Source organism: Polyergus mexicanus, unplaced genomic scaffold, assembly GCF_030449975.1.
Source record: "Polyergus mexicanus isolate NDT 795.1 unplaced genomic scaffold, iyPolMexi1.0 SCAF_11, whole genome shotgun sequence".
NCBI lineage: Eukaryota > Metazoa > Arthropoda > Insecta > Hymenoptera > Formicidae > Polyergus > Polyergus mexicanus.
The window spans coordinates 8,945,700-8,967,802 of record NW_027223331.1 but is presented as its reverse complement, the minus strand read 5'-3'; the positions used below and the strand labels follow the sequence as shown (position 1 = coordinate 8,967,802).

At 28.3% G+C, this 22,103-nt stretch overlaps 3 protein-coding genes across 4 annotated transcripts in view; 2 read left to right on the top strand and 1 right to left on the bottom strand.

Annotated features, from left to right (window-relative positions):
* The window catches only part of LOC138937430 (zinc finger BED domain-containing protein 4-like), a 72,564-nt gene extending 57,863 nt beyond the window's left edge, over positions 1-14,701 (bottom strand). The window contains exon 1 of the mRNA XM_070303721.1: positions 14,345-14,701. The gene's annotated coding sequence lies outside the window, so the exon portion shown is untranslated. The remainder of the gene's footprint in view (positions 1-14,344) is intronic.
* Positions 9,772-12,636, top strand: LOC138937438 (odorant receptor 9a-like). The gene is made up of 9 exons (XM_070303735.1): positions 9,772-9,940; positions 10,136-10,255; positions 10,538-10,655; positions 10,946-11,210; positions 11,456-11,572; positions 11,703-11,793; positions 11,917-12,061; positions 12,287-12,417; positions 12,486-12,636. The coding sequence occupies exons 1-9, from the start codon at positions 9,797-9,799 to the stop codon at positions 12,537-12,539; spliced, it is 1,185 nt and encodes a 394-aa protein (XP_070159836.1). The 5' UTR covers positions 9,772-9,796; the 3' UTR covers positions 12,540-12,636.
* Positions 14,702-15,983: 1,282 nt separating the features above from the next.
* LOC138937432 (odorant receptor 22c-like) lies at positions 15,984-21,168 on the top strand. Of its 2 annotated transcripts, XM_070303728.1 has the most exons (9): positions 15,984-16,205; positions 16,393-16,512; positions 18,815-18,932; positions 19,017-19,275; positions 19,494-19,613; positions 19,815-19,905; positions 20,102-20,247; positions 20,617-20,749; positions 20,980-21,168. In XM_070303728.1, exons 1-9 carry the CDS (start codon positions 16,062-16,064, stop codon positions 21,031-21,033), a joined length of 1,185 nt encoding a protein of 394 aa, XP_070159829.1. In that variant the 5' UTR covers positions 15,984-16,061; the 3' UTR covers positions 21,034-21,168. The 2 variants fall into 2 exon arrangements, with proteins under 2 accessions (XP_070159829.1, XP_070159830.1); XM_070303729.1 differs by lacking the exon at positions 16,393-16,512.
* Positions 21,169-22,103: the final 935 nt, after the last annotated feature.

The window sequence follows — 22,103 nt, the reverse complement described above, 5'->3', positions numbered from 1 at the left end:
TATATGTGGCACTGATAGAACATTATTGTATGTGATATGTAGGCAATAAAATATAATCAGTTAATAAGTATTTATGTATTTTTTTAATTATATTTTTTTATTATAACGATCTATTTCTTATATTTTACTTCTTTTTTTAATTTATGCAATATCCAAGCCAATCTGAAATCTTGAAGAATGTTTGTCATGTCTATGTTCAAAGTAACTGAAACGATAGAAATATGATAAGATGTGTAAATTTGAGAAACTTCGAATTAGTTACTTCCAATTAGTGCATTTATCGTTTCATGTATAGATACGACCAACTAATGTTCGAAAGAGGATTGATGCATCGTTCGATATTTGCATTTGCTACTGCGCATACGCATAAAAAAATAGAGAAAGTGATAATGTAATATAAAGCAATATTCTTTCGCAGCCGAGTAAATAAAAGTTTTACACATCAATTTGGATAATTTACGTTCTCTTTCTAGACTAATATGTTATAGCTATAGCATTCGAAAAACACCAATCTGCCTGTGACTTTTCTTTCGAAATATAATAATTTTAATCAAATGCGCATTGTAAGAAATATCAGTTATTTTACAAGAATATGTCCTATCGTTTACCATATTTTTTAGATAATTAAAAAAAATAAAAATGATAGGGGGAAGGATATATAAGTACTGCGCTATAGTCACTATCAGCATTAATACCTCGTCGTTCAGTTATATTGTACAGTTTTGCCTTTAATATAACATGCGTGTAGTTGAAGAATATTATAATATTATACTATAATAAATAGATTTTTTCTCAAAGTATTAGGTATCTGGTCTTATGATAGATTGCGTCTTGTATTATTGCAGCGAGTATTAATCATTATTTCAACTGTAACATTCATTTGCATGCAGGTAATAATCGATTTTTATAATAATGGTAATGTTCAAAATAGTATATAGCTTCTTGTTAATATCTTAAAATATTCTTCAAATTATTCACTTCCTAAGTTTAGTAATCCTGTGAGCGAATGGAAATATTATAATGTAAAGTCAATATATTGAAATCGCCCATTCACAACAATAACAATACGATATATGTTTATTATAATTGATACAATTACTATATATTTATTACTTTCAGTTATCAATTTTCATTACATCGAAATATGATATAGCTCTCTTCATTAGAATTATGTCAAACATTTTTCTTTTTATAATAATTACAACAAAGTATTGTTTTTTTATTTTAAAATCAAGAAGTGTAAGTTTATCTGCACAAGCAACAAGGTTTCACTTTATATTTAACAAGTTAAGTAAGCTAATAAATATTTAAATCACAGATAAAGAATATACACTATCTAATTCAAAAAGACTGGAAAATAATGCGAGATAAGATTGAAAGCAAGATTAAATATAAATTTCTACCAAATATTCTCCATGTCCTTAAACTATTTAACGAATCTCGGGAATATTATGTCATATACGCAGCCGAATATTTTGTCGATCAGAAACGATACTTTTCTCTTATTGTAATACATGATCTATTTGCCGCTTATATCGGAGGTGTTGGAGTAATCGTTATTGGTTGTATGCTTGTGAGATACGCATTGCATGTCTGCGCCATGTTAATAAAGAAACAAGGTAAGGATTGCGAACAAAGTTATAAAATGGTTCAATTATTAAATGCCAACGATTCCGTCCATTGTAATAATATAAAATAAATTAATAGTAATTATTTAATATAATATAACATAAAATATATATATATATATATATATACACACAATTCTAATTAATACTATTTAGGAAAATTAGTAAGCCACGAGATGACTTAATAATCCGAAAACAATTGCGCACAAAATTATTATGTCTATTGTCTCATTCATTCAATATTTTAATTATCTCTATTTGTAATTTTGTATTATAATAATGTAATAATGACACAGAACTCTCTATTTGATTAAATAATTACCGTTACATAAACATAAACTGCAATTTGGCTGAATATTGCTATTATAATTTTAATATAATATAATATAATATAAATAATTAACATGTTTTTTTCCAATAAATAAATTGTATGGAAATTTGTATGCCTTTATCGCCTTGAACATATAACTGATAATATATCACCGGCGTTTAGTTCCAACACAGATCACATTGTTCGCGAAAAAATAATCGATGCCGTTGACATTCATCGAAGAGCGATCGAGTTAGTATTCCGAACACCAAAGAAATCGGAAAAGTCTACCAAACTAATATTATATAGTTATATAATTTTTCATATTTTGTTGTTTGATAATAGATTCGTCGAATTTATGTTATCCAGAGTTATGATTATTTACCTTATTTTAATTGGTGTAGGTATCTCATCATTATCATACATATTTCAGCTATTCTATGCTTTAACATGCCACGATAAATATGCATCCTCAAAAATTTAATTATATAAACAATTTAATAATTTATATTCGAATTTTTTGTATATATTATTCATATGATGAAAAAAAAATTAATCTTAATTCGTTTATTCTATTTTTAAATTTTCCAATAATTTTTAATTCTCAAAAAATATGAAAATTATACTAAATTAATCATATATATATATATATATATGTACATGAATCATGTAGGATAAGAAAAAAATGTTTTAATTTTTTGTAAAAAGAAATTTATATTACAGCTAATACATCTTACGATGTTGAATGATATGAACGCAGTGCACTAGCATGCATTTTAATAATGCGTATCGAGAAGCTAGTAAGAGTACAATTAGTGTAATATTTAAAATATGTTATTGAAAATATATTGATAATGAAGGAGAAGAATATGTATGAGCCAATTATAAAGAATATGTATAAATATGTAAATTATTACAATCGCATTTTTGCACGAAGCAAAATTAAGAAATGTATCAAGTATTACGTTAGCATTTTACTGCTTTATTTTTTTTTATGTTTCTTTCGATTCTAAAACTATATTATCGTTTGCCCGACACTTTAATGTCTAATCAACTTTATTATTCGTGATGTATCTTTTATGAAAAAATTCCTCGTATAATTAAAATCCAAATATGGTTGAATAAACATCTTTGAAGCGTACATTTGTTATTGAGAGAAGGTAATATTAATGATTATTTTTTAATAGCAAGAAAGAAATTTCAAAGAGGACTCTTTCTTCCTAAAAAATCACCGTATTTATTTAAATTTATTATTAATGCGTCGATATATATATATATCTTTATATGACAAATTTTACTTACGTAAATATGTGCGCTCCATATAAAACTACTTTGCACAATGAAATTATCTTTTAATAACTAAACTCTTCCTCGTAATATAACACACACATATACACACACTCACAAACACACACACACACACACATCATCATCAAAAGCACTCACTTGAGAGAACAATTGTAGCGCGCTGCTCGACATCACGGATGACAATGAAAAGTCGTCGCAGCAAACCGTCTGAACACCTGCAAATAATATCCCTCCTTTTTTTCTCACTTCGTACCTGCGCCGAGGTAAGGAAAAAAAGGAGGGATATTATTTCTCCCTTATCCTGGAAAAACCACATCTGGCGAAAGTAACATGTTATTTCAATAATTCAACTTCCTGTCGTTCCCTTCGACGTAAAAACACGAATGCGAACAATTGATTGACTTCCCCAACTTGGAGGGTACCATAAATGTTCCCTTGATTATATGCTAGAAAAATATTGTGGTAAAATAACGGGTTGAACGCGAGAGAGTTAGATAGTTAAACCACTCTACTGGAAAATGTACCTCCCATACGAAACCCCATACGGTACTTTGATATATATATATATCGAGAGAAACAGACTTCGCCGATAATCCTTATCACATGGCAAATCAAATGTTTCTCTCGATGCTCGATCTGTAGCCATATCGAGGATTAAAGTTCACGAAAATTAATTGTATTTTCCATTTTGCTATATATTGTTTTTTATGCTTTTCAGGTATTAATATTCGTTTCTAAGTATTATATATATTAGTATCATATGAAATACATGGTCTTCCTACTATCTCCATTAATCCGTCATCCTTTTAGCTAAAGTAAAATTCTATATATACTTAGACATTAATTTATTGCTAATTTATTGTCCTGATCTCAAATATATTGCTCCTATTTACAAAATTTTTATTAAAAATGAGAGTACTGATTTAATATGAGACGTTAATATTCTTATTTTCGACAAATACTTACAGCAAATTATAAAAAAAAGAAAAGATAGAGAGACAGAGAAAAAGAAAAAAAAAGATAGTTCAAAAATGGACTGAAATACTCACTGTTAATATATATTTTTGACATCTCTTAATTATTAATAAAGTATTGCGCCATGCTTACTGCGCGTGTGTGTGAAGCTAGCATATCATTTCGTGGAAGATCATAAATAATTAAGAGTTCTGGCTTTATTTTCAATAGTTCTAGAGTTCTTGATAGTTTAAACAAATAGTTCTGGCGATTAAACCAAAGAAAATGCCTCAGGACAAACTGATATGCCAACTTCACGCAGCATATCACTTTGTCCTACGACATTTCCTTATCAATAATTGTTCAAATTTAAAAGATTTATAGTTATACATGAGTTTTAAAAAGAGTTCTGTTTTCTAAAAGTAAAAAATATTCATTAAAAGAAAATAAAACAATTTTTTACCCGAAAACTCGTATTTTCGAGTCTACAGGTGATATGCTGGCCGTATTTCGAGAGTTCCGATTATTATAAAACAGTTCTCGTGTAGTTCTGGGCATGTACATTGCTTTTCCAAAGAGAATGATCCAGACGGTAATGATCATTACCGTTCGCACTCGTACATATTGAGCATGTGATTTACGTTTTTTGATAATTTGTGACATGTAACAAGCGATATCCGGTGACAATGAGGAATAGGAATCCATCTCTTTATATGCATGTTCTCTGCCATGCCATACGTTAAAGAAATGGTTGTCTTTACTGACGGAGGCTTATACTGCCCTATTTACTTCTTTATTACGAACATTGAAGTACACAGTCTACAAATGACATGTATAATTTAATTTTAAACTTGACTTCGACATGTTCTGCATTTGTACCGCACAACTTTATAACGGTAATTGTATTAATTGATATGTAAACAATTTTAACGGGTGTATTATCTTTTTATATATTTTTTTGCGCTGAAGAGGATCCAAAAATGGATCGAAACGTTCGTTAGATTTTATATCGTAATAAACGAAATTCGCACTTGATTTTCTGTGCTGGTTCCTTAGCCTTTTTCCCCATTTCGTTTTAACATTATTGGAACCTTTACACATATATTTCGATATTAATTGTATTCTTTTACGAATATGCGGTTTGTGGCCCTATGAAAATACGAAATTCCGATATGTACAAGTAGCGTTCTTATTCGGAATATTAATCTCCTTTATGATTTATCAGGTACATGTGTCGATTCAACCAGATGGAAATGTTTCAGAGTTACAACCATTTCGCTACAATATTCTTGATATCTTTATACTATTGATTTTAGTTGATAATTCTGTTCGTCCACGAATACAATTTTAAATTAGCCCTGAAGATCAGTTCGGACATGCTTCCTCTTGTTATTTGCACATTGCAATTCTATACCTTTGTATTTAATTCAAGAAATGTGAGTGATTCTCCAGCTCAGGTTTATAAAAATCTTAAATATATAAAACATTCTTGCGACAGGTTTACTTCGTAAAAAAAATATTTTATATGAATAGAGTATATGTAATTTAACATACGTAAGCCCCGTTAATCAAATTTATAATTATAGTTTTTGCTTGTTTTTTAACATATTACAACAATTATTTTAGTCTACGGTTGCATGAACGACGGCAAAATATTTTCTTTTATTCAATTTAATCTATTTAATTACATAATGTATGCAAAAAAGATTTTAATTGTGAATGATTTATAGGTGAAGCGACTATTAGATCAGATTTGGGAAGATATGAACGTACTGAAAGATTCTAAAGAAATTGAAATAGCACAAGAATATGGGAAGTTTACGAAACGACTTATAACAATTTTAATCCGTAAGAAGTTATTTATGATAGATTTCCTTGATATAAATGAATGATTCATTTTTACAATTACGTTACTTAAAGCAGTTTATAAATATTTTTTTGCAATTTAAATATTTTTTAGTGTACACGATTTTAAGCTTATTTATTGTGATACTGGTGCAATATATTTCGATCGTCATTAATGATTCCGCTGCGGTCAATAAATCTTTCTTAAGACAAGATAATATTTCTGAGCTATACCTTAGTAAAAAAGGATATATTTACTTTTTCATAACCGATTTTGTGGGTAGATTCATCATGACATCCAGTATAACAATGATTATGGCATACTTGCGACACATTTGTATGATGCTCAAGATCACTTGGTGAGAATTTTATTTGTTTATATAGAATATCTCATAAGAATATTTTCTGATTGTAACATGAAATGTTTATAGTTATCGTATCGAACAATCATTGGATGAGAATATTTTATGTATGTCGATTTTTCAACAAGAAAAAATGATATACCAGAGATTAATTAGTGCCGTTCACATTCATCAAAGATCTATGCAGTTGGTATTAGTTTAGAATAATATTAAAAAGAATGAATTCCCCTTTGAAAACATATATTTAAATTCATTGTACAAAGAAATATCTATTATATTTTTAAACATAATATGTTTAAAAATGTAAATTATCCTAATTATTATACATATTACATATACCGTATACACCACATGCACTCAAATATGTATTTGTTGTCGGTGTGTATTTAAATTTTGTTAGATTTGCAATCTTATTTTATTTGTGACAAGTTTGAATCTTTCTTTTCTAAAAATTTTGTTTGTTTATTATTTATTATTTATTATAAATTATTATAATGAACCATATTTCGTTATTTATTCCAATATTTAATTCACTTTGAAATAATAAATAATACAAGCGATACAAATATATATAACATAAAGTTTATATTTAGATTTATTCATTTTACCACTATTTAAGCTATTGTTTTTCCGCGTTTATTACGTCACATAACCGATCCGTAAATGATCCGATAATAGATATCGGATTTCTTTGCTGTTCTAAAGATTTGCTGAATATCTTTTACGTGCCTTTAAAAGATCCTATTTAATGTTGATTGCTCTAGGCGTGCTCTCGTTGGCCGTTAATTTATTAAATGTGAGTGATGTTTAGCTTAATTTATCAAACTGTATGTGTGTGTGTATATTCTACTTCATTTTAATATTAATTCCAGACGTTACAAGCTGTATTAATTTTGGATAGTATAAATGACCTTATGATAGCTATTTTCTATGTTATTTTACATTTCATTTTTTTTTCCTGGGGAATTATGGCGGACAGGCAGTTACGGACCATAGTGCGGATGTACTAATAGCATTGTAAGTATACAGAAATCATAGAATTTTGTGTGATTTATATAATTATTAATAACAATAATATTGATTTTATATAATTATTAATAACAAACTTAAAATAAAATAATATAATAATAAAGTAATGTCATACATTTAAATATGCAATAATGAATAAAGCTTCTACATAATTTTTAAGATACGGTATACAATGGTACATGGCACCCTTACGGGTGCAAAAATTGATTTTTTTCTTAATACTACAAAATACAAAAAATTATAGTCTTGTCATTGGAGGAATATACGTCGCTTCACTAGAAGGTTTTATTACAGTAAGAGAATTTTTTATAATCAACAGTCACGCGCAAGCATTTATCTAATTACAATAATACGATCACCACACATATATTATGAACAAATTTTTGTTTCAGTAATTTTACAATTATTATCAATTTCTACGTAGTATCGCACGCGCTTGCTTTCTATAGAAACATATTTAAACCGGTAAATAATACTATATATCTGTGTAATAAAATATAAAAAATAATAATTTAACCTTATGAGTATGTCAATATCTTACTTCATGGTAATCTACTCTACGCAACAATAAAGATGCAATACAACAGAAATGATCATAAAAAATTGCGCGAGGTGTGATTGGATCAATGCTGTTCTCATTAACACAAAATCATAAATAAATATATATCTTCGTGTAAAGAATATGACTGTTTAATATTCACGAGAGCGATGAATTCTAGCATTTCAGAAAATATTGTGGAAAAACATCTCGTAAAATAAAAATATCAAAAATTATAATGTTTCATATGATAGTCTATTTATTATTATAATAGAAATATAGAATTATAATAGAAATATTTTATATAAAATATTGTCATAAAAATATCGATTATCTTTTGTTGTATTTATTTATACATTCTTATACCTTTGTTTTCAAAAAATGCGTTATATAATTTTACAGGAAACCTATATTATAAAATAAAAATAACCATATCCTTTGCGATGTTTTGAACAAACTATAAGAAAATTATGGAGAAAATTGTTCGCGTTTAAAAAAATTATATATCAGAGAGTTGGTTGTAATTTTTTATGGTGTTAATATTAGAAACGATTATTGCTTTTACAAATTATTACATCACTCATTTAGATGACATATATTTGTCTCGTTATTGGAAACGATGTAAGAGAGAAATAATTGAGAAATATACAACATTGTGAAAGAAAGAAAAATAATGATCTTCACGACGATTACACAATCGAGTTTCAGCACTCGCAGAGAAGTATTCATTCTTATAGAATATTATAAATACTATGACTTTAACCAAATACTTTTAGTGGTTAGCGGATTATGGTCCTTTTAAGTATTAAAGTTCAGATGCATGCATATATATGTTTTTCTTCGCCTTTATACTCATCAATTATAATGCTTCGGATATTGAAATAAGTTTTCTACTCGCAATGTGACACAAAAATAATTTTTAATATGAGAAAATTAAAATATGTAGATAAAAGATAAACATCGCATTAATAATTTAAGAATCACAAATAATTCACATTTCGTGTATTAGAAAAATACAAAGTTAATATTTCGATTTACGACAATTGCGAATTGATATTTTATCGCTATACAGCTCGCACTATAAACCTAGTCACAAAAGTGTTATCGATCGTTTCTTTCTATGTCATGTGCGTCTTGAACTATGGCATTTTCTTCTTTAACGGCGAAAAATTGAATCGCTCTTCTATCTGTGCGTGTCCGCGCGTGCGCGCGCGCGTGTGTGTACATATATATAAAAATACGTATACTATATATTATATACCTCTTTTTTCTCTTCTGGTTCTGATATACATACATACATACATATATATATATATAATATAATTTCATTTCTCTTTTGATCAAACTAATTAACAAACATGAAGCACGTAGATACCAAAAACATTACTATGATATGAAATACTAACTCGAATTATAATGAATGATCTAAATCTTCCGCGAGAATTATAGTCTTTACACTAGGGTCAATGTTTGAGAAAGAGAAAAAAGAAGATATTTATTTCTAGAAAAAAGAATTATGCGATAATATCGCTGAGTTACTAATTTTGATAATATTATCTTGATAGCTTATTTTCATTCTATGATAGAGCTAGAAAATTGAGAAAAATTGATTCTTTTTTTATTTCCGCTTATTCCTCCTGCCGGCGCTTCATAAATTTTTCATACCTGTTGTTTATTCCGTGACAATGCGTCGCCCTAAAAATTATACTATACATTTGAGAAAGGGGAGTCTGTCTTATCTACGTCTGACTTCTATACGTAGAGGGGGAAGTGCAGTTTCGCACCGTTAATCCCGACATACACATCTTAACTTTCACCCGAGATGGACTTTATTGGAGAACGATACTACAAGCTGAATCGAATTCTTCTGCTGTGTCTTGGCCTGTGGCCTTATCAAAATTCAAGCTTGAAAAAAATTCAAATAATTTTTTTTGAAACATTATTCATATCCTTCCTGCTATGTCAGGTACTATAAAAAAGATTTTTTCATTTTATTTCATTTATTTGTACGAAAACTAAATGAAGGTATACATCTATTGAATATTAATAATTGATATTAATAATACGGTAAGAGATGGATGACAATAAATGTTTCACATAAATTAATATTTGTTCACAATGTTTGTGTATTATAATCTTTCAATGAGACTACTGTTTTCAGTTCAACACATTTCTCGTAATGAAATACGACATCAATATTATCATCAAAGTTCTCTTATACATTATTATTAATTGTATTTTTATTATAAAATATAACGCATATTTCCTACTTGCCGATAATGTAAGTATTTATTTACTTTCAATGTGTTCAAAAATTTCTGCCTTTCTAAAAGCTTTTTAATAATATTTTTGTCATTTTATTTTTTTTTAACTTTCTGATGTAAATAATGCTATATATAATTTAATTATTCGGTATATTATAAATTTAATTAGATACAATTTTAATATATAAATATAATGAAAAATTATTCGTATCAAGCGCATGGGCCCAAGAAACTTAGAGAATATTTAACCTTGTTACTTATTAGAATAGAATATTTACTTTGTTTATTTGCAATCATAGATAAAATATATATTTGATAGAATTCGATACGATTGGAATTTGTTAAAGACTCAAGTGGAATTGGAAATAATACGAGGATACGCAAATAACGCAAAATTATATACAATCTGTTTTGTGTGTAAGAATTAAAATCAAATGTCAATTGCATCTTAACATTCAATTCCTTTCTCCGACATATGTTACTTTTATACGTATCACATCATTATATATATTTTCTCCAACACACTAATATTTTTTTAATGAAATTGAAAGATATATTTCTCTAACAATACATAGTTTTTTTTCATTTCTTATGTGATTCTAGTACGTTACATTCATTATATTTAATAGCTGATCTGTACTTTTGTACTTTGTCAAATACGTGACATAATTCATATATTGGTGAATAATATAATAATAATATTTCAGTATTGGTTACTATTTCAATATTGGCATATATAATATTAAGTTGTATACCTTGTGTACTTGATATAATCATGCCAATGAATGACTCGCGACCGTTATCCTTACCAATTTTAGTGGAGTATTATTTCGTTGATAAAGAAGTATATTATTACACTATTTTAACACATATTATTGTCATCCTGTGCGCTGGTTGTATCACAATAACGGCTATTGCAACATTACTTATAGCATATGTAGTACACAACTGTGCCATGTTTAAAATCGCCAGGTAAAAACGAGAATGGTTTTCTTAAATCTCACGAGTAACAAATAAATTTATTCTGATAACAGGATCGAAAAAAAATCATTGAAAAAAGATTAAAGAATAAATTAGATCAACTACGTCAAAAGGTTATAAATCTAATGCATCCTGAGATTCCTGAATTTGATGTCAAATTCATAAAACTCGAAATATATTAAATTTGTTATTTTCTGACACAGTTTCTCCTTAATAATATCATTGCACTTTCGTAGTTATCGAATGGAACATATATGTGACGAAAATGTACAACAAATGTCAAAGAATCTTAAACAATATGTATTTTATGAGAAATTAATTCATGCTGTATATATTCATCGCAGAGCTCTGGAGTTAGTGTAATATAATATTGCATTATTCCTTTGTGTGCATTTGAAGCTATATTTTGCTCGGGTAATCTAAGACAAAATTACTCTCACGATATATTATAAAAATAAAATATTATCAAATTTACTGTTGAAGTTTGGCCAGTATTTTGACGGACAGTTTTGCAACATTGTATTTCGTATTGTTAGGATTTGGAGTGTCTTCGACTATTCTTAGTGTTCTGAACGTAAGCGTAAATACGAAAAAAATACATATATCATGTATAACAAAAAGTTAATTATTATTACCAATACAAATACGAAAAATTATAAACTCAAAAGATATAATTAATTAATAACGTTCCGTTCAGTTTGTCAACGCAGTATCCTTGGATGATATAAGTGAATTACTGATCTTTAGTGGCATTATATTTATACATTTGTATTACATATTTCTGGGAAACTATGTCGGGCAAGGTATTATAGATACCAGCTCTGATATTTATCAATCAGCGTAAGTATTAGATGCAATTTACACAGTATAACTTTTAAAACATTTTTAGATTTTTAATTTTAACGACTTTAATGCTCAAAGAGCAAAATATGAATGATTATGAATGTATAATTTGTGTGTGTGTGTGTGTGTATACATATATATTCACTGTTTAATAAGAGAAAATTTATTTGATTGATTAATAACTTAATGACATATTAATCGTATTAAATTATATGTATTAACAGATAAAACGCATTGGTACGCAGCACCATTATGGGTACAAAAGTCATTATTGCTTGTAATGAAAAGAATCAACAAAAAAAGTACTTTAACTGCTGGAGGTTTATTTGACGCATCATTAGAAGGTTTTGCTACGGTAAGATAAACATTGCGAAAAAATGTTATTCCGATCAGTGTTAAAGGAAAAAAAAACATTCATTACAGCTTATGAGTACGTCGATGTCATACGTTATGGTGGTTCAATCTATGCGAGCGTAACGACAAAATTTATAGTCACATTTAAAAAATTCGTTTCGCAGATTTAGAATGCATCGAGTGCATATTATAGTCTTATTTTCACATATATACTAATAAAATAAATTTGTGATCACGTACATGCTTTTTTATTTGTCGAAATAATTCCTATCGTGTTAGCGTGTATTTGCAGGCACAGAGATAGATGAAGATATTTCATTCTCTCATATATTTTTTTTATAATTCACTCTTCATATTAACGATTATATTTAAAAACATACACGTCGATATATAATACTAAGTTAAAATTTAGATTAATAAATAAATATGCATTATTTACAAAATTAATAATAAATAAAAGTTTTTTTGAGAATGATGCAGCGACATATGTCAGCGACATCAAATAACAGCTTTTCGTACATGGCAATTTTATTTAATAATAGTATTTATTGTAAGGACAGCCTAAATCAAGAAAGGGGAAATCGAAATATATATACATATATACATATATATAATTAAATGTAAGGGAGGGAAATTATATGTAAAAGTTGTCACGCAAAGTCTTTCGCAAGTCTCCGCAAGGATTTTTAAAAATATATGAACTTTATTAGAAATATTATAACAGTCTAAATTCGAAATATTGTCTACCATTATCTCTATAGATTCGTATCTTTACAATAATAAAATAATTTTTACAACGTTAGTTTTTTTCTTTTTTGCATTTATGTTTAAATGCGACCAATTTTTTCAAGCAATTTGAAAATAAAATCAGTCAACTTGATACATACAATACAATTATAATTATTACAAAGTTTATAAAAGTGTTTCTTACTTCATATAAACCAATTTTTTTTTTTTAATTTAATATTTTGGTAAATGTGCATAAAAGGTTACATCTCACCGATTTTATCGCTACTTAGATATGTTGTAGGGGAGGTTTTTCTGAGTAATTCGCCGCAAGAAAAAAATGTGTGTGAAACTATCATATTATTTCGTGGAAGATCATAAATAACTAAGAGTTCTGGCTTTATTTTCAATAGCTCTAGAGTTCTTGATAGTTTAAACAAATAGTTCTGGCGATTAAACCAAAGAAAATGCCTCAGGACAAACTGATATGCCAACTTCATGCAACATATCACTTTGTCCTACGACATTTTCCTTATCAATAATTGTTCAAATTTAAAAGATTTATAGTTCTATATAAGTTCTAAGAAGAGTCCTGCCTTCTAAAAGTAAAAAATATTCCTTAAAATGAAATAAAACAATTTTTTACCGAAAAACCCGAAGTTTTTGGGTATAGAGATGATACGAGGTCGTATTTCGAGAGTTCTGATTATTATAAAATAGTTCTCGTGTAGTTCTGGGCATGTAAATTGCTTTTCCAAAGAGTTTTGATGAAAGAAAAAATTAGAAAATTTTTTAAACAATTATTTTCTTCATCACTTTTTTCTTGCGGGCAATTACTTAGAAGAATCTCCCCTGCAACATATTTAAGTGGCGATAAAATCGGTGAGGTGTAACCTTTTATGCATATTTACCAAAATTTTTAGATGTTAATTAATTTCATACATAGAATTTTTTATCCAGAATAATTTTTTATATAAAAACTGTAATATTGTATTACAATGGTATATATATAATTGTTTCTCTAAATTATGATAATACCAAAACATAAATATATGTGTATTATTTCTACTATTATCAAAAGATTAATTCTTTTTTAATGTCAATAATATTTTGAGAAAAAGATTCATGTTATTTACAGAAATGTATATTTTTTTGTAAAAAAAACAGAGAAATATTTTTATTTATACACTGCATGTACACACCATCTGCATTTTTACCTTTACATTTTATCGTCCGGACCTTGTTTCCATATATCAAAGTGCAGTCAAATCGCTAAATATTCGAAGTATGTATTTTGAGTGCACGATTTCGTGCCGGACATTTCATTAGAAATTAAAGAGACACAAGCTCACACATAGCACACAATTCACCAGTACATTCCACAGCACAATTCATCTACAATTTTGCAAGCAGATAGAAATTCAACCGTCCACGGACACGCTGTTTGATATCGTTAACACGACGGTAAGTGCACAATGTTCCGCGACGATGAAGAACAACAAAGCTATTGAAATAGGGATTCAACAGCTGTGGCTATATGGCAAAGCTTCTCGCATGACGGTTCACGCAGTATTGAGTGAAACTCCGCGAATGAGGAGCGTCTCTCACTATTACGCTTGCGCTGCGTCGCGGCACCGACGGCGACGCCTACTCTGACGCCGACGCCGACGCCGACGTCGACAGACACAGACACAGACACAGACACAGACACAGACACAGACACAGACACAGACACAGACACAGACACAGACACAGACACAGACACAGACACAGACACAGACACAGACACAGACACAGACACAGACACAGACACAGACACAGACACAAACACAGACTATTCATTATATCATATAGCTGGCTCTCTCACACATACATGCAAGATATTTACCTACTTTTCGTATATAAAAGTTTTTTTCTTATCTCTACCATAATACGAGTACATATGGAACTTTAAAAAAATTTTGATATTATATTTTTTTATTGTCAAATTTTACAATAATATATTTTAACAAGATATTAGAATATATTGAATCAGAATGTATTGTAATGTAATAAATATTTAATGTAATATTGTATAGTAATAAATTCTAATAAAAAGTACGCGATGATATTAAATAGGAAAAACGGAAGAAATAATAATACTTAATACAATAATTCAGCTTCTTCAAATTTATTAAATTTATATTTTAGAATTATTAAATAAATGTGTATGTGTATATGGTGTGTGATGTGTGGTGTGTGTGTGTGTGTGTGTGTGTGTGTATGCGTGTGTGTGTGCGTGCGCGCGTGTGTGCATGTGTGTATAGGATTGAATATATTTATACCGAAGCATTTTACACATATTTGCAATTATATGTGGTGTAAAACACAATTTTTGTTTATTGTTTTCTGATTTAAAAAATACCAAGTGTGTATATGTTAAAGAAGGAGAAATATAAATTAAGATGTTACTCACTTAGATATATTCCGCTCTTAAAATTATAGAATAAACTCACATATAGCTGCATATCAGTTGACTATTGTATATATATATATATATATAAAGCTGTTCATATTTGAACGCGAAACATGACTATTGACAATTCGATGAACAATAAAAAAGTTCATATGCCAATTCGCGGTATAAGAAAATTACTTTACTCTGACCGCGGTATTCTAAATTGCGCAGATTACTAAATTTCTTTTTATATGTCATTTCCGGATGTCCAGATGCGAGATACAGAGATAGAATTTTAATCTATTTCTAAACACACAAATGATTTTGCAAATTGCAGTACTTACATTTATTTCGACAAACGAGATGTGCAACATAGCGAGAAATACAATAGATTTAATAAATAGGGAAAATAGAGTGGGAAAGGGTGAATACGTGTAAAGATATTGTTCTGAGCACAAAAGTATTTTGACTGACGCGGAGAGATGAACTTCCTCGGGAATGAATATTATAAACTCAATCGACGTCTGTTACTGCTAATTGGCTTGTGGCCGTATGATCATTCATTGTTTAAATATTGTCAAGCAATATTTTGTAACATTACTGTAACATTCATGATGGTTGACCAAGTAAGAATATTACGCGAAACACCGTAAAAATATCTGCTGGTATTGCACATCAAATATAGTCTGTAATATGTTGTCACATTATTTCTATGAAAGAAATTATATTTTTCTTTAATCGATGCGAGAGCTGATTGTTTTAAAAGTTAAAAATTTATAGATATTAATTAGATCATGTGATTCGTGCTTTTAGATTGCGAAATTGATAACGTTAGAACGAAACATAAGTATCATGTTGAAATTTTTCCTTCCTGTCGCACTTGGTTTCATTTACATTATAAAGTATCAAACATTCTATATAGTTGCTAAAAAGGTGAGCCGATAATGTGTTGTCGTATTTACATTACACTTTCTTCTCAATGTTTCAAAATGTCATATTTATAAATAAATCGCATTCTGTTTATTTTAAAAACATACAAGACAAGATATTTTATACTTAATGTTGATCGCTCAATTTTATATAACGTACGTTTTATTCTCTTTTTAAAATAATGCATTTTAAAAAATTCATCTTTGCGATGGTTTATTATATAGATATATATGAAACAAAAATATATTTAAATTATCTATCTTATACTGGGTGGCCCATTTTAATCCATCCAGTCGAATATCTCAAAAACCAACCCCGGAAGAGAAAAATGTTTCAAACAAAAGTTGTGTGGCTTCAAGGGGGCCATAAGATGGTAACAATTATTTGACTTTGAAAAATCATTTGAAGGTCATGTGAAGGTCAACTTTAAAATCTTAAATGGAGATCCCCATTTTTTATTTAGTATTCTTGTAGCTGACATCGAGAGCTTTCCAAAACACTATGATAGAGTATTTTTTCATTAAGTACTTTTTGAGTTATTTTATATTTTATAATCTGACATATTTTGATATAAAAAATAAAATATTTCGTAAAATATTCAGTTTTCGATAATTTTACCGTAATACTTCTATGTACAGAATAATCAGACAAATTAATTAGTGCCAAAAAAACAAATAATTGTTTAAAAAAATACATTGTAAATAATTTTCTTAAAAACAATTTTTTTTATACTAATTGATTTGTCTCATTATTCTGTACATAGAAGTATTACGGTAAGATTATCAAAAGTAAATATTTTACGAGATATTTTATGTTTTATATCAAAATATGTCAGATTAAAATATAAAATAACTCAAAAAGTACTTAATAAAAAAATACTTTATTATAGTGTTTTGGAAAGCTCTCGATGTCAGCTACAAGAATACTAAATAAAAAATGGAGGTATCTATTTAAGATTTTAAAGTTGACCTTCACATGACCTTCAAATGATTTTCCAAGGACAAATTATTGTCACCATCTTATGGCCCCCTTGAAGCCACATAACTTTTGTTTGAAACATTTTTCTCTTCCGGGCTTGGTTTTTGAGATATTCGACTGGGTGGATTAAAATGGGCCACCCAGTATAAATAGAATTATATTTCTTAAATAGATTTAACGATAAATAAATATTTCTTGTTATCACTACTTGAAAATTTAGGTAAATGTTCGGATTAACTTATACCTCACGGATCCTTTTCATTTTTACATATGCTAGAACAACACATGCGCGTGCTGCGCGCGCGCTTTTATTTATGGACATTTTCCAATTTTTTTAACTTTTCTTTCTTAACTTTAACTTTTTCTTTCACAAATTGTCAAACTGTCAAAATTCGCATAATTTGACAGTTGCAAAGAACACGAATGAAGCAAGTCGCAGCGCACAAGCGAGACAGCCAATCAGCATGGCGGAAAAGAGGCTTCGATATATTCGAGTTCGAGATTTCGTACCTTTTTTAGAAAGGGATTGTAGAGGGTACATTCTTAAATAATACACGCTTTGAATTTTGTGGCACTCTCTTCTAGTTCCAGAGATATGCGATTTTGAAGTATCATAATTTTTCTATTTACTCGTATCATCTTTTCGTTATATTTTACTTGCGTATTTATATTTTTAAATCAGAAATAGGTTTGGATTAAGTTATATCTTCCTGGAATAGAGTTCGTGTTGTAAAGCATATGCGCGGACACAATGAGTTCCACCCCCCTCCCCCCTCCCCCTCTATGAGGGGTATCATTTCCGGAAGATATAATCTAACCCAAATCTATTTTTAGTTTTAAAAATAAAGTTGAGTTGTTAAAAGCTGTTAACTGCGAGAAATAAGTCAGACATATTATTGACAAAATATCCATGACCGTATACCTATCCCGTAAATGTAAACAAACACTTTTTCGTCTGTTCGACAACAAATACAATGTACACAAACTTTATTTTTCCTAATATTACTTTATAATATCTGAGAAAAAACATTAAAACTGTGAAACTTTAAAATCGCATATCTTCGGTACCACAATAGAGAACCACAAAATTCAAAGCGTGTATTATTTAGGAATGTACTCTCTATAACTCTATAATATATGTAAAAATGAAAACGATCCGTAAAGTGTAAGTTAATCTGAACATTTATCAAGTTTAATTCTTGACTTGTAAATGCGCAAGGAAAATACGAATCTCTATAGCAAGAGTTGAAAATACACTGCTATTTTCTATTACAAAGGATGATCAAGTTTATTCAGGCATCTGAGTTTTCTTACTTCTCGTGAATAGATAAAATATCTCATGGATCATGTAGAACAAGATTGGAATATGCTTAAAGATAAAAAGGAATTGGAGATCATAGAGAAATACACTCACATTGGAAGTATGTGCACCTTGGGTTTTACAAGTAAGAAATAAATGTACGTAATTTACTGGCTTTTAACAAACGCGATACACAATTGTACTTAAAATCATCTTTTCACTATTTCAGTAATCGGTTTTGTAGGTGTATTAATTAATTTGTCCTTATCACTCGTACCAATCATCCTCGATATTTTTGTGCCGCTAAATCACTTGCGTCCACGACAAATTTTGTTTCCGGGAGGATTTATCGATCAGCAAAAGCATTTTTACGTCATTTTTTTGCAATTTAATATTGCTTTAAGCATAATGCTCATTACTCTGATTGGCACCGAATCGTTGTATGTAATGTACGTACAACATGCTTGCGGAATGTTTCAAATTGTCAGGTAATAAAATAAACAAATATCTTCCGCATTTTTGATATATTTATTTTAGTCATGTATTGCATATTAAATGTATATAGATAATTATATATTTTATTTTAATTATGCTTTTTATATTTTTGATATTTCGCTTAATATTTTATTTTAATTCAAATTTTTTAATTAATCAAAATACATACATCGCATAAATTTTTTACAATACGCGACAACTATTTTCGCAGTTATCGAATGAATCAAGCGTTTCACAACAAGTTTTTACAAATTTGCACACCTGAAAAGCGAACAACCATCGTTTGTAGAGGAATAATCGAAGCTGTACAACTTCACAAAAGAGTTCTCGAGTCAGTACAATGCATTTTATTACTAATTTAAAACAACAACATTTTTTATCAAATTAATATACTGTCATAGTATTGAATCCTCATAACAATATTAATGTCATAAAACTCAAAAACCTCTCAAAAATTCACGCAGAATCAAAAACAGCGCGCAAAAATTTTACACCGATAGCGATAATCAATTTAGTTTTTTTTCTCTTCAAGGTTTTCCGAATTCCTATGGTCTACCTTGGCGAAATCATATAGCATTTTGCTTGTATTTGGTATTACATCTCTTCTCATTAATCTCTTCTACGTGAGTAATATCTCCAAAAAAATTTTTTAGATATTTGTTGGTTTCTTTTTTTTTTTTTTAAAGCATATTCAATGCGGCCGAAATTATGAATATTATATTGATAATAATCAATTAGATATTTGAAAAATGTTATTTTTTGTAATAAATTTTTTATTAGCATTTACAGCGCTAATATTTCCTTCTAAATCTATTCTAGCTTTTTCAAGCAGTACTATTTATGAAGGAGATAAACGATGTAATAATTTCAATTTTATTTAACTTTGGTCATTTTTTTTATTTGTTCTTGGGTAACTACATTGGTCAAATTTTAATAGATCATAGCGCTGATATCTTTGAAAATACGTAAGTAAAGATAAACTTTGAGTATATTTCAAAATTCGAAAGATCGATAAAAATTTCTGAAAAAGATTTCTATAAACATATTTAAGTCTTGCAATGCACCGAAGATTATAACGCAATAAACAATTGAAATAACGACTAGGATATAAATACTTAGTAATATCAATAAGATATCTTAACAATTGAACATGCTAAATTCGAATTTCACTAAAAATATATGTTATATATGTACATGCGTTCTATATATTGTATAACAAACACCAAAAGAACGTTGAAAAATAATTTTATGTTGTACTAAAAATATACACGTATAATACTGAAATATCAGTCGTGAATATGAGATGAAAATTGATATTCAGGCATAACTTTTAGATATATCGCGCGATGGTACGGTGCTCCTTTGCAAGCACAAAAATTATTGCCGATTATAATGCAAAGAAGTATGAAAAGTTGCAAAATGGTTGTAGGAGGTATGTTTGTTCCATCGTTCGAAGGTTTCGCAGCGGTAAATGTTACGACATATTAACAACGTTACTATATATTAACGTTAATAACATTACTATATATTGACGTTATTATATAGTAGTTACTTAGAATTAAAATAAGCTACTTATGTCTTAAAAACTCTTTTCCTTTGCCTTAACTAACTTTCAATAATTCGTATTGCTATTAAGAAGATAAATAAAAGTCGTCGAAAATATAATCTTACTTCTATAATGTAAATTTGAATTTCAGCTTATGAGCACAACTCTGTCATACTTTACAGTACTTTGGTCGGTACAGGAGTAACGCTATTAAGCGATGACAATTTATGACATAAATCATAGTTAAAAATCAGTAGAATTACTTTAGTATAATAAAATAGAATTGGATTTATATCATATCCTATAAAAAAAATTATGAAGAAAAAAAATATAAATTAATCGTCAGTATTAATAAACAATGATTTCGCATCAATTATCCGCAGTCTCTCTCTCTCTCTTTCTCTTTCCTCTTTTCTATTTTTATTATTTACTAGAGTTAGTTTTTTAATTCATTATAATTGATAGTGCAGTTATCCATTTATAACTAGTTCTGTGTCAACGAGTATACTAAATTTACATATTTTTATAAATAAATATTGATTTATGGAACGTTATCGCAAATCTCGTTTTATTAAATAAAAATATTGCCTATTTCTTATGTGGAACTTTACTTACCAGTATTTCACGATATGATATGCAAATATGATGTATATTTGTGTGATGTATGATATGAATGATATTTCGACGTTATCGATAATGATATTATTTACTAGTACTCAGGTATCTCTCTGCTTTACGGTAGTCTATATTTGTAATACATATAATTCTACGATGCGGGGGTGAATGTTCTCATGCTCTTCGTGGTACTTTATTGTAATAATATTGATACGCAGTTGTAAATTTTTTTTGGCCATTTTAAAATGATGTTGTTCTTTATTTTTGTTATATGTTCTATTGTTAAATATTGTTCGAATATTACTACTGCTATAATATTTTCAGTTGATGAAATTATTCGTCTCGAAATACAATTTGGATCTTCTTATACAAATATTACCTTTCAATATTGTTTTCATATTTTTATCTATAAAATATGTCACAGTTTATGCTATGCCAGAAAATGTAAGAATGATTTAATTTATAATAAATTGCCATGTATAATGATATTTATCGTATTTGCTAGAGTAGATAAAAGAATTCCAGGAACGTTGTCAGAGTAATTGGAACGCTTTGGCAGACAATAGAGAGATCGAGATAATACGCAAACAAGCGATCATCGGAAGATTATTTACGATAGCTATAATAAGTAAATACCAAATATATATATATACAATACTT